Genomic DNA, 13,656 nt, shown 5'->3' with positions numbered 1-13,656 from the left:
ATAGTTTCTCTCCGCAAGCAGTAGTTTCTTAGAAAAGAAAGCACAGGGATGTAACTTAGGGGGGTTACCTGACCGTTGTGAGAGGATGGCTCCTGTGCCCACCTCAGAAGCATCCACTTCCAGCACGAATGGTAGGTCGGGATCGGGTTGGCGGAGAATAGGGGCAGAGGAGAATGCTTTCTTCAGGTGTTCGAATGCCATGTCCGCGTTAGATGTCCAGGTAAGTTTCTGTTTGGGATGTTGCTTGAGTAGGTCTGAGAGGGGAGCAGCTAAGGATCCAAAGTTACAAATAAACCGCCTATAGAAATTAGCGAAGCCCAATAATCGTTGTAAATCTTTTTTTGTGGTAGGTATAGGCCAGGAGGTAATAGTGGAAACTTTGTCAGACTTCATAGATATATAACCTGGAGTTAGGGTTTATCCCAGGAAGGTTATGATATTTTTGTGAAACTCACATTTTTCTGCCTTAACATAAAGGTGGTGTTTGCGTAACCTGGAGAGAACTGCTTTCACATGTTCGATATGTTCTGGGACGGAATGAGAATAGATTAAAATATCATCAATGTAAGCTAGGACGCTCCTCCCAATCATGTCACGAAAGATCTCATCCATGAAGGCCTGAAAAACAGAAGGACTCTTAGTTAAACCATAAGGCATAACTAAGTACTCATAGTGCCCCCTGGAGGTGATAAAGGCTCTTTTCCATTCATCTCCAGCTCAAATCCGAATGAGATTGCATGCACCTCTCAAGTCAAGTTTAGTGAAAATAGTTGCTCCTTTTAACTGTTCATGAGAGACAGACATGAGAGGAAGTGGGTAGGCGTACTTCACTGTGATGTTATTTAAGGCCCTGTAGTCAATACATGGTCGGAGGCCGCCACCTTTCTTTGTGACAAAAAAGAAACCTGCTGCTAAAGGAGAAGTAGAAGGCCGTATGAAACCATGGTGTAAAGCTTCTTCCACGTATTTCTCCATAGCACTTTCCTCAGGACGGGATAAGGGGTAGGCTTTAGCATGTTGGGGTAAAGGCACCCCTGGTAGAAGGTTAATAGCAATATCCCATGACCAATGGGGTGGTAAATGAGTTGCCTTGGATTTGCTAAACACATCACTGTAAGCCTGGTAGGGACGTGGGATAGATTCTCAAATATTAGGAAGCCTAATATGATAGGATCACGTGGGATAGGAAGTAAGAGAAATTGTATTTTTTCCTGATGAATTAAACCAACCTCCAATGAGACCGGAATAGTCTGATGTTTCACCCATCCCTCTCCTATGGGTTGACCATTAATAGAGTTTACTCGTATGGGGGGGTGCACAGGAATGGTAGGGAGTTCTAGTTGACGGGCTAAATTGATGTCTAAGAAATTTCCTGCTGCTCCTGAATCTATGAGAGCAGACAGAGACACCTTTTCACTGGCCCACGAGAGCATTACAGGTAAGTTAATCTGTTGATTTATGAGATTTAATAAGGAGGATAACCTTACTTGAGTAACGCAATGCGGTTGGTTTCTTAATCGGTTGGGACGTCGAGGACATCGATCCCGAAAGTGATCCGTTCCCCTACAATACAGGCGTAGTCCCTCTGACAGGCGTCTGGTGCGTTCCTGCACAAACAGCGAGGATCGACCCAGCTGCATAGGTTCGGGAGTGTCCTCCGTGAAACCGTGAGATGAGGTGGTGGGAGTTGAAGGCATTGGCCGAGGTTCTCGGTTCCTACTGCTTGGTTGATGCGTGCGTCTCAGGTTGTCCACGTTAATAGCGATCTGGATGAATTCGGTAAGGGAGCTAGTATCCCCACGGCATGCGAGTTCAAGTTGTAGCTCCCTGGAAAGCCCTCGGCGAAACATAGTTTTCAAGGCTGGGTTGCTCCACCCACTCCCGGCCGTGATGGTGCGGAATTCCCTTGCATATGCGGCTACGGTACATTTACCTTGCTGAATCTCACATAGGCGTGTACCAGGGTCTTTGCCGTCAGCTGGGTGGTCAAAGACTGATTTAAACAGAGCGATAAACGCTGTAATCGATTGGAGAGAGGAATCTCCACTGTCCCAGAGTGACGTTCCCAAAGCCCCAGCTTCGCCAGTGAGGAGGGACAGCATGAAATAGATACGCTGTTCCTCTGTGACAAACTGAGAGGTATTGTAAGCAAAATATATCGAACATTGCATTAAGAAATTTTTACAACGGTCGGGAGAGCCGTCATACCTCTCTGGTAACGCTACTGGAACGTGAGGAGAGTTTGCTCCAGAGATGGTAGTTGAACTAGAAGCAGGTTGGGCTTGGGTAGGGTTAACGAGTCCTTGAATTGTTTCCTGGAGCCGAGTGATAGTAGCGTCCTGTCGAGCGAGGTGAGCTGACAACTCCGCTGGATCCATTTTTACTGGTAAAGTATTCTGTAATGTCCAAAGAAAAACAGAGAAACTAAAGGATCCAATCGCAGGAGTTTTATTTGTAAAGAGTATTGAGTGGATCACAGAGACGTGTACGGTCCAGATGGGTTTATTCCTGTAAGCGTAGTCAGGGAAAGCGTGGGTCACACCGGGAAAGCAGAGTCCAGAGATTATCCGAGGGGCTAGGCGAATGACGGGTCCTGAGGGGAAAAGCAGAGATCGAAATACCAGAAGACAGAGAGGAAAATTAGACAGTTTAGTTAAACGCATGTAAGGGCAATACTTCGCAAGGAAGAGAGAGGAGAGAGGAAACTTAAAGGCTGCCACTGGAGTGTGGCTTATGAGGTGCAGGTGTAACTAATTAATACTCAGGTGAGCTGGAGAGCGAGTGGTTCGTAACAAAACCAGAACTAAAATATAAAAATGTATGAATTTACATATTTGGTCCAACCCAAGGAAACTGAACTACAAGTCTGAACACTCCTTGAAATTCAGCCTCACGGGAATCAAACATCAGATTTGCTGCTTTTATAAACTTGGGGGATTTGTGTGATATACAGTGTGAGTGAGAGAAAACAAGAGAAAGACATCAGTCTTATCCATGTTCATCAAACTCCACCTGTCTCATTCATTTTATTTATCACATCCTAATTATACACAGAGTGAAGAACTTCTACTGACCGTAAAACATCTGGAAACTTTTCTCAGTCAACAACAACCTGAAATATATATATAAAAAAAACATATAGAAACAGCACTCACACTGCCTTTCTGCAGTTGCTCACAGCTGGGATCAGTCTCCAATAACCCTGCTCAGTGGTGTTGTACTTCCTCAAGTCCAGTTCATCCAGCACCTTGTCTGAGTTCACGAGCATGTAGGCTAATGCTAAACACTCATCAGCAGACAGTGTCTTATCTGAGTGTTTCTCTGTTTTGAGATACTCCTGGATTTTACTGGATAAAGAGGAGTCGTTCATTTCAGTGAGACAGAGGAACAGGTTGATAGATCTGTCAGAAGGAAAATCCTCTGATTGTATCATGTGTTTGATGTACTGAACTGTTTTCTTGATGCTCTCAGAGCTGCTCACTGTGTGTGTCAGTAGGTCCTGCAGGAGTTGTTGATTGGACTCCAGTGATATGCCCAACAGAAAACGGAGAAACAGATCCAGGTGTCCAGTCTTACTCTTTAAAGCTGTACGAACAGCTCCCTCCAGCAGCTCGTCCAGTGAAACACTGTCAGACCACTTCATTTTTTTTGGCTTCAGAAACTTCATTTCCTTCCTCTTGTTGTTCACACAGCAGTGAAACACATAGAAAGCAGCCAGGAACTCCTGAAAGCTCAGATGCACAAAGCAGTAAACCTTCCTCTGGTAAAGCACAGACTCCTCCCTAAAGATCTCAGTGCAAATTCCAGAGTACACTGAGGCCTCAGTGACATCAATCCCACACTCTCTCAGGTCATCTTCATAGAACATCACATTGCCCTTCATCAGCTGTTTGAAAGCCAGTTCAGACAGTTTCAGAAACATGTTCCTGTTGGATCTCAGGACTTCCTGTAAAGTTCCTCTCTCATCTTCCTCCTCATACTTCTCCTTCCTCATGATCGTCTGAGTGCACAGAAAGTGTGAGTACATTGCAGTCAGAGTTTTAGGGATTTCTGTGGTCCCTTGTTTCATGATTCCCTGAAGCACAGTTGCTGAGATCCAGCAGAAAACTGGAATGTGGCACATGATGTGGAGACTCCTCGTTGTCTTAATGTGGGAGATGACACTGTCGGCTTGGTGTTGGTCACTAATCCTCTTCCTGAAGTACTCCTCCTTCTGTGGATCATTGAATCCCTGAATTTCTGTCACACGGCTGATGTACTGAGAGGGGATCTGATTGGCTGCTGCGGGTCTGGAGGTTATCCAGATGTGAGCAGAGGGAAGCAGGTCTCCTTTGATGAGGTTTGTCATCAACACGTCCACTGAAGACACCTTGGTCACGTCTGACACTTTCTCACTCTCTGAGAACTTCAGTGGAATTCTGCTTTCATCGAGGCCGTCAAATATGAACACAGTTTTACACACGTCATATTCCTTTGTGTCCAGACTTCGGAGCTCAGGGTGGAGGTCACACAGAAGCCCATGAAGACTGTACTGTTTGTCTTTAATCAGGTTCAGCTCTCGGAATGGAAGCACAAACATGAACTCTATGTCCTGATTGGCTTTTCCTTCAGCCCAGTCCAGAATGAACTTCTGCACAGAGACAGTTTTTCCAATACCAGCAATGCCTTTAGTCAGAACGCATTTAAGTTTTTCCACTTGTGGATCTTTATCTGCTTCTCCTTCTTCACGTCTCACATCTTCATCCATCACAGCTCTTGTGTTGTCTTCTTCCATTTCTCCCATCGTACACTGTACAGGGTTAAATATGTCTAAACAGTTTATTGGTGTATCTGGCAGGTTTTGTTTCCAGGGTTTGTTTTCAATCTGTAAAACTTCATGTTCTTCATTCACTCCTTCCCTCTCTCCCTCGATGATGTAGAGCTGAGTGTAAACCCTGTTCAGGAGGATTTTATTCTCTTGTGTTTTGAATCCCTCAAATAAGCTCTCGTACTTGTTCTTCAGGCTGATTTTGTTTCTCTCTGAGACACTGAGCAGGACGTCATCCACTGGTTTGTATTCATCCAGCTCCATGGACTCCTCCGTGTGTGGAAACTGAACAGAGCCCGTTTTAAACCTCCTTCTGCAGCAGGGACAGGTCAAGTCTCCAGAGTGGACAGACTGGTCCCTAAGGCTCCTGATGCACTGTCTACAAAAAGAGTGTCCACAGGTGATAGAGACTGGATCTGTCTGAATCTGCTCACACACTCCACACCTGGAACCATCCTGGAGCCGCACATCCCTCCTAGAGACAGAGACAGAGACAGAGAGAATGCAGAAGGGATTATTGAGTGAGTGTGTTTCAGTAATAAATTCAGATGCTGAATGACTTCATTTTTCATAAAAGGGTTTCTGTTGTGTGGTGGTTGAGAGTATTTTTCTTTCATTTAGACCAGTGTGTGTGTGTGCGGTTTACACTGTATATGTGTATACGTACACTGAGTGTCACTGATATTTTAACACTGACATCTGTTGTAGCGATGGAGAATCCCAGAGATGGTTCTCTGTAGAAACTGTGTAAAATCTTCCACACACCAGACATAGTTCTGTAGTTACAGGCGCAAGCACAAAAAAAAAAAAATTAAAAAAAAGAAACCATTCCACAGAGAGAAATACTCACCTCAGATCAGTGCTGATTTCTTCATTACTGAAACCTGGAGGATTGTGCATCGAGATGTCGCTCTTCATAGACACACAGCTGGGCTCTTGAGATTCTGCTCTAAATGTCTGCTGCTTAAAACATAACCTGGAAAAATGAGAAAGATTAGTTTAATAATTGAACTGAACTCTACAGAAGTCTACCATCCAGTATTCAGTATATTTCCTGATTAAGTTGAAGATACTGAAACATCCACAGAGAGAAATACTCACCTCAGATCAGTGCTGATTTTTTCATTACTGAAACCTGGAGGATTGTGCATCGAGATGTCGCTCTTCATAGACACACAGCTGGGCTCTTGAGATTCTGCTCTAAATGTCTGCTGCTTAAAACATAACCTGGAAAAATGAGAAAGATTAGTTTAATAATTGAACTGAACTCTACAGAAGTCTACCATCCAGTATTCAGTATATTTCCTGATTAAGTTGAAGATACTGAAACATCCACAGAGAGATATTGGAAACATAGCCTTGAAGCCTGATGACAGATCTCAATCACTGATTTTCAGAAAGAATGGAAATGTATAACAGGATGCAGTAGAGCAGCAGGGAGTGTCTCTGTCACACAGCTCCTGTTTCCTGGGGTTTGGGTTTGAGACACACCTTCAGGTGACAGTCTGTGGGGAGTGTGGTGTGATCTGCCTGTTGCCCTCCTGTCAGGGTTTCCTCAGGGTGCTCTAGTGTCCTACTACAGTCCACACGATGGTAGATGGATTGGCTGTTTTAAAGTGTCAATAAGTGTGAGTGTCTGTGATGGACTGAGGCCCAGATCAGTGTATGTTCCTGACTTGTACACAGTGATTCACACCACAGTCTTAAACAGGATGAACTGATTACACAAAATGAATGAACGTATGAATGGAAATGTATTTTCGGCTGAAACATATGGAACACCACAAAAATCTTTTTTTAATGTTTTTTTTTTTGTTTTGTTTCATTTTGATTTTAAGGTCAGTGATGAAAGCAGTCGGAAATGATTAAGTGTTCTTTATAAATCTAGGATCAATTTACTCGGTGGAGATTAACCTGGGTCATTTGGGGACAACAAAGCAATTCATTCTTTATTTCATGCTGTAATTAAAAAAATATATAAAATTAAACACAATTACTTTCATAATACTTGTTTGTTATTATTCGTGTTAAAATGATGTGCTCCTTCTTGCTGAGGAAAGATTACATGGTGTTTTCAGAAGAGGTGCAGTGTAATTCCTGCACTGATGACTACTGAAAGTTCTCAGTATTTTGACAAAATTATTAAAAAGCTTGGTTTCATTCTGCTTTGAATGGTCTACATGGCTAAATACATGTGGTCACAGATATTACACTTTTAACTTCTTCATCCTGTAAATATCTTTGTAAACAAAGTGAGTAGCAGCGTCTTGGCTCAGAGGATTTTAATGTCAGTTCAGTTATTGACCGATTGATTTACCTGTCCCTACAGACACTTCAAACATGAAGATTGTCTTCAACGTCAACAACTGCATCAAAAAAATAAGTCTTCCAGCAAAGCAGCAGTGTACATCAAAGTAAGAAGTGAAGATGTGGTGTTTTTATGTCTCACCTCGGGTCAGTACTGAGTCTTTCATTTCTGAAACCAGGAGGATCCATCTTCAACAAGTTGGTCTTCATAGACACACCACTCGGCTCTGGAGGTTCTGCTCTGAACGTGTGCTGTCTGAAATAAATAACATGGAGAAATGAGAATGAGTTCAGTGTGGACATTTAGTGAAAGCTAAAGGTGATATTTGGTTGTTCTATTAATTAACATCATCATTGTCAGCCATTAGCAGAGATCATTAACCAGTCTGAAAATACACCAAGATTTTGTCCTTTGGATTTTATAAAAGTATTTAAGGGGCCTGCAGTTCAGTGTTTTCCTGATTTAGCTGAAGATATTGTGACATCCACAGAGAGACAATGGAAACATAGCGGTTAAGCCTGAAGACAGATCTCTATCACTGATTTTCAGAAAGAATGGGAATGAATAACAGGGCAGTGCAGTGGTGCAGCAGGCAGTGTCTCTGTCACACAGCTCCAGTGTCCTGAGGTTGTGGGTTCAAACTCTGCCTCAGGTCACTGCTTGTGTGGAGGGTGTTATTTTCCCGGTGTCTGTGTGAGTTTCACACCCACAAGCTTGCAGGTCGACTGTCTATTTAAAAGTGTCCACAAGTGTGTGTGAGTGTGTGTGTCCCTGTGATGGACTGGTGCCCTGTCCAGTGGGCCTCATTCATGAAACCATCGTAATAAAACACGAGCAAACTGCACATAATGTATGAAGAAATGTACATTCCTGAAAACTTTCCACCAGATTCATGAACGCTGCGTAAACACCATATTTTTTTATTAGAACGTGAATATGTTAGTGAATACGCAATGTTCGCAAATTGGGTGGGTGTGCACATTCCTTTGCAATTAACGTGCAATTACCATAAGCTCCGCCCATTAATTTCAAATGACCACTTTATAAGGAAGCGCTCTGACTAAGGAGCCACAGCAAAAAGCCTTAAAATCTTTGCAGAAAAGCAAAAGAAACAAATGAGCGGAAATCAATTTTGTTGAAGTGCATTCAAATCTGCACTTTTTTAGATTCGTTTAATGTATATATATTTTTTCCACTTATGGGCCACTTATGCCATCTAAATGCTGAGATACATAGTACTGTGCAAAAGTGTTTAGATTAAATGAGATGTAAGAAGCTATTATCTGAGCAGTAAGTATGTGCTCCAATGAAAATAAATAACGTTTTTACAGTGAGTGTGATATTCTGGGTGTTAACATCTCTCCTTGTGACGGTGCAGTTTTATTTGAGGTTATTATACTTCATTTTGCTAGATAACGTATGCTGGTTATTTCACAAATACATACGATCAAGAAAATCATCCGGAAACCAACTTGTTTCTTCCCACTGGCTCACAACACGCACATACTTTTAGAAAAGAATATCCCCTTTTTTGTTTTCACAATTATATAAAATTTTATACAAACACCACTCTTATTTAGACAATATATTATTTTAAATAATGATCATTTTCTAAGGGTCTAAGACAATTGCACACTACTGCACCTTCACTAAAGTTAGCCCTGCACAATTGTGCTTAAGGTGGGGGAAGCTGCACGGAAGCTAAAGGCATTTATTCTTGACATTAGCTCTTGGCCCATTGGACTCGCTCTGTAGTCTCTCATAGAGGGATAAAGAATGGACCTATAGTGAACCGACCAGAGAGACATCACTCGGCTAATAAACCTTACGTCTCCAAAGATGTTAAAGTTCTCTGTGCAGAGCTGTCTGTTAAATCCAGCATCAGCACAAGATCAGCCATTTACACAGGTTACAGACCAAACACTTGTTTATATTGCAGTGATCCACATGAAGTAACTTCATGATGGAGCCTCCTAGCACACGAAACTAACATGAAAATTTCATGCATTTCATTATTTATTCATTTATTTATTTATTTTATTAATTAAAATTCAGTCATGCCAGATTATACTTTTACTTTGCGCATTTTCAGGAGCAGGTGTAAATTACATTTGTACCTACAAACATTTAGATTAATTTAGATGCACAAATTCGTTCTTGTCACAGATGCAGGGAGAAGAAGGAGGCAGACGTACACAGAAGGAATTTTTTTCAGGGAGAAAACAAAACTGTAACAAAACAAACACCAGTACAGAGGCAAAAACACAAACCTGAACAAGACTAAACAAGGACAGGAACCAACAGGGGACAGCCGTGAACCAGTGTAGATATAAATGAAACACAAAGACTTGGAAACACACATCCACACACAACACCAGACAAAGGAGCACTGAAACCAAAGGAGTATACACAATGAGCACAGACAAGAAACACCTGGCAAGGATAACAAGAGGACAGGACCACAAAGGAGACACAGGTGGGAACACTAATGAAAGAGCAGGGTTAAGGTGGAGCTAAGGCAGAGGCTAGGGACAAAACAAAAACAGAGCCATGTGCTCTGGAAACAGAAACTGGACTGGGGAATGAACAGGACCAGAAACAGGAGATGGAATTAGTGAAGATGAAGATGCAAAGAGGAGAAAAACTTGCAATTGGCCCCTTAACACTTTCTCATAACTGGATTCACCTGTGTATGTAGGTCAAGGGTCAATGAGCTTACAAAACTAATTATGTGTTCCAATAATTAGTGCTAAAGGTATTCAAATCAATAAAACGACAAGGGTGCCCAAATTTATGCACCTGCCTAATTTTGGTTAATTATTGCGCACTTTCTGTAAATCCTCTAAACTTCATTTCACTTCTTAAATATCACTGTGTTCGTCTGCTATATGATATATTTAACTGAAATTTCTGATCAGTTAAATATGATTTATAACAACCAATGATTTATAAAGGAAAATCATGGTAATTATCAGGGATGCCCAAATTTTTTCATACCACTGTATATTTATATATGTGTGTGTGTGTGTGTGTGTGGAAATATAACAAATTACTCATTTACATTATTGATAATTGCTAACTCACTTGGTGTCACAGGTTCCACTGCTGAAGTCTGTTGTGCTAGGAGGCTCCATCATGAAGTTTTCACATTCACAGACACAACTGGACCCTGGAGATGCTGTTGTCTGCTCCGTGTGAAGAGTTTTTGACCGAGGCTCTCAAACAGAGATTGAAATGAACTTAGATCACTATAAGAAGCAGTCAAAACAGTTTACAGAAATGCAGCTAACATTACATTGGTTGAAACTCATAAACAAAGCTCTTCCTCCTTAAATTTCATAACTAATCAATATTAGTTTTCCATCATTTTTCCATGGCATTTTTTCTGGGAGTTGTACCTCCCACTTGGAGGTGCCTCCAAACTGCAGGGATACCCTTCTCCAACCGTGACGCTCGAGCAGGTTGAAAGTTTGAGGAAAACCGAACGAACCAACAAGAGACGAGTTTAAGAACTTGGGCAGTAATCGCTAAGAAGAGTGTGCCATAACCAACATATTTACACAGAAATATCACTGCGTTTACAAGCCTTTACTGTCCAAATCCACCTGAAATATTTAGACTAGACAAGGCTGGTGTTGCTTATCGATTTTCCCTTCCATCATAAATGTCGTTTAGGAAGCAGATCTTATTCACAATTTTCATAGTCAAACATTAGCTATTCCACCTTACAAGTGTCCGTTTACGAGTTTTATTGGCATTATACGCCAGGTTCTTGAATTCTCTGTTCCACCTTAAGAGCTGAAGCTAGCACTAAAGCTTTTGAAACATTTTGGAGTAACTGTTATTCCACATTATCCATTTAAAACAAACAAACCAATTGTATTATACAACCAATTATTTACAATTTTTTTCCCATTTTATCCATTTAAAACACAGGGTGCACATCATGTCACTAAAACATGTAACTACCTACTAGAGAAACACATTTGTTGTGTACTACCAAGCTTGATTTCTCCATTCCACCTTAAATAGGTCAAAATGCGAGGCTTTTCAAACACAATTTTTGAAAAAAAGAAACACACATTAATCTGAGTTAATTTCTTTAAAAAAAACAATGGTATTAATACTTTTCCTGTTGTTATTCATCCACTTCATATAAAACACAAAAAACACACACCGTCCTGTTTTTAAACCTTTCAAACGTCGCCTTACTTCACTTTCTTTAGATAAAACACAAAAACTACGGTCTTTACTCTTTCTAATCTATACAGAGGCGTCTGTACTTCTATATTTTTTCAGAAATGACTTTGACTGTTTCCTTAATCTATGATCACACACCCTGGACATTTTATGACTAAATACAGTTAATATCCTACATTACATGTCTGTTAAAGTTAATATGAACATCAGTATACACTGCTCTACCACAGTAGGAATATCAAGCTTGTAACAACTATGTAGTTTTACTGCAGGTTTACTCTTTTTTTAAAGAACTTATTATAAAAGGAGACAAAATTCTCTTTTTATTTAACTGTTTGTCTGTGTGATAATAATAATGTTAGTTTCTATAAAACACAAATAAATGTTTGTAGTCGTTGTTGTTTCTATTTAATTCTATTGTTGTTGTCTGGACTCCATTTATTATTTGACTTTGTTCAACAGCAGTTAACATTTTAAAATCCCAGGTGAATAAACTCTCCTTTTCTCTGCAGTAAACCGGATGAACCTGTTTATTGTCACAGACACTTGGCCGTGTTCAGTTTATTCACAGACGTCAAAAATTACGTCTTTTTGAACAACACCTTAAATATAACTTAAGCCTGAAAAACATAACTAAGAGAAGGAATGGCAGATAAACACACAGCTGTAAACAATGAGCCAATTTTCCACAGAAAAATAATGTTAACGATTAAACACCTACCGAGTGAAATCCAGACCGTCTTCCTCTGAAATCTTCTTCAGCTCAGAGTCACTTTTGGTTCAGTTTGTTTCCTCATTCTTGTTTTTCACCTGTGGATAGAAACCTCCTGATCATCACCCAGTGCTTCATACCCAGCCATTACCGTGTCTTGGTATGTCTTAAGACATGTCTAAAGACACATTATGAAGACGTCTTAAGTCATCTTGTGGCATGTCTTAAGATCTGAGTACAATGTCTTTAAGACATGTCTATAGACATGGATCTTAAGATGTCTTGACTATAATAACATCCAAAGATGTCTCAAGATGTGGGATGCATAAAAATTATTTAAAAAATTTTCCTTAAAATATAAAAAAATAAGTCATTTACAGTTAAATATCTTTAAGGGCATATTAAAACATTATGCATTATTTATAGCAAGGACTCTTTTTTATATATATATGTATATATATATATATATATATATATATATATATATATATATATATATATATATATATATATATAACTATCTTTAGTATCTTTATTTTTTTTTTATTCTATGTAGGATGAATAACAGTATTATTTACATTCATACATACTTAATAAACATTTAAACATTTTATAAGTATATATTTACTAGTACATGCTACAGTGAGAACAATTCAACAAATTAAAAAAAAAAAAAATATATATATATATATATATATATATATATATATATATATATATATATATATATATATATTTATATATATATAATTATTAATCACCCCTGCACTGTTGTCTTTCAACATCCTGAGTTCCTCAGGGGTCAGCGCTGTCCTCCACTTGCAAAGAAATTGAGATACATTGCACAGAGACCTCAGGCCTAACCGTTCAGCCAGGCTCTCTGTACCGGAAAGGTCAGGTCCCGCAATGTCCACCAGTTGACGCAGTGTGGTGACCACTGAAGAAAACAGGACTCTGGTCAGTGCAGGAGACGACACGCCTGATATGTCCATCCGGGCGCCGTGAAGCAGAGGTTCCTCCAGCAGCCAGTGCAGCGTTGTACTCTCCGGTCCTTTAACCTTAAAAAAACTCCATATTTTAAAAAGGCCATGATAAAATGCAGGTAAACCTGCAGTGTTCAGTGACTTTGGGTTCATTAAAAACAGGGTCCTGTCCATCCCCAGGCCTCCCACTGTGTGCAGGATCTTGTAGGCTACCACCCTCCAAACCAGTTCCTTGGGGCCAGTAAGCAGTCTTTGTATGAACTGGAGGCAGAAGGCAGCCACCCTGCTGGCTAAATGAATGAGCACCTGCCCGCCCTCATCCTTGGGAAGATGAAGAACCCCCTGAGGAACCCAAAAAAAATCCACCAGCAGAGCTTGGAGATTGGCCAGCAGGCCTGGTGGGGGATCGACACATGCCAGTTTATGCCACAGGGAGGACGCAGCCAGGTTGTTGATGATGAGAAACGTACCTCGGTATGACATTTGAGGGACCAGCCACAACCATCGGTTGAGTCTGTCCTTAACCTTCTCCAGCACACCGTCCCAGTTCCTCTCTCCAATAACACTGTCCCCCAAATGCACACCAAGTTATTTAAACCTGCTCGTCCCCCAGGCCAGTCCGTCTGTGATTCTGGGTTCTTCACCT

General features: G+C 40.6%; 1 protein-coding gene across 1 annotated transcript; it reads right to left on the bottom strand.

The window, feature by feature from the left end:
* Positions 1 to 3,151: 3,151 nt before the first annotated feature.
* Positions 3,152 to 12,062, bottom strand: LOC136687346 (NLR family CARD domain-containing protein 3-like). The gene is made up of 8 exons (XM_066661731.1): positions 12,037 to 12,062; positions 10,200 to 10,332; positions 7,257 to 7,370; positions 5,909 to 6,034; positions 5,658 to 5,783; positions 4,789 to 5,282; positions 3,944 to 4,695; positions 3,152 to 3,877 (listed from the first exon to the last, which is right to left on the bottom strand). Exons 2-8 carry the CDS (start codon positions 10,250 to 10,252, stop codon positions 3,152 to 3,154), a joined length of 2,391 nt encoding a protein of 796 aa, XP_066517828.1. The 5' UTR covers positions 10,253 to 10,332; positions 12,037 to 12,062.
* Between the last annotated feature and the right edge of the window lie 1,594 nt (positions 12,063 to 13,656).

The sequence above is a fragment of the Hoplias malabaricus genome, chromosome 2 (genome assembly GCF_029633855.1).
Source record: "Hoplias malabaricus isolate fHopMal1 chromosome 2, fHopMal1.hap1, whole genome shotgun sequence".
NCBI lineage: Eukaryota > Metazoa > Chordata > Actinopteri > Characiformes > Erythrinidae > Hoplias > Hoplias malabaricus.
The sequence above is the reverse complement of the archived record's forward strand: the minus strand, read 5'-3'. Positions and strand labels throughout refer to the sequence as shown.

Bases quoted from the DNA above. Each gene is read 5' to 3' on its own strand.
- LOC136687346 (XM_066661731.1), bottom strand. From the start codon at position 10,252: ATGATGGAGCCTCCTAGCACAACAGACTTCAGCAGTGGAACCTGTGAC. The intron at 5,283-5,657 runs GTGAGTATTTCT...CTCTGTCTCTAG, and splicing joins GAAATCAGCACTGATCTGAG to GAGGGATGTGCGGCTCCAGG. The intron at 3,878-3,943 runs GTCCTGAGATCC...CAGCTGATGAAG, and splicing joins AGAGAGGAACTTTACAGGAA to GGCAATGTGATGTTCTATGA.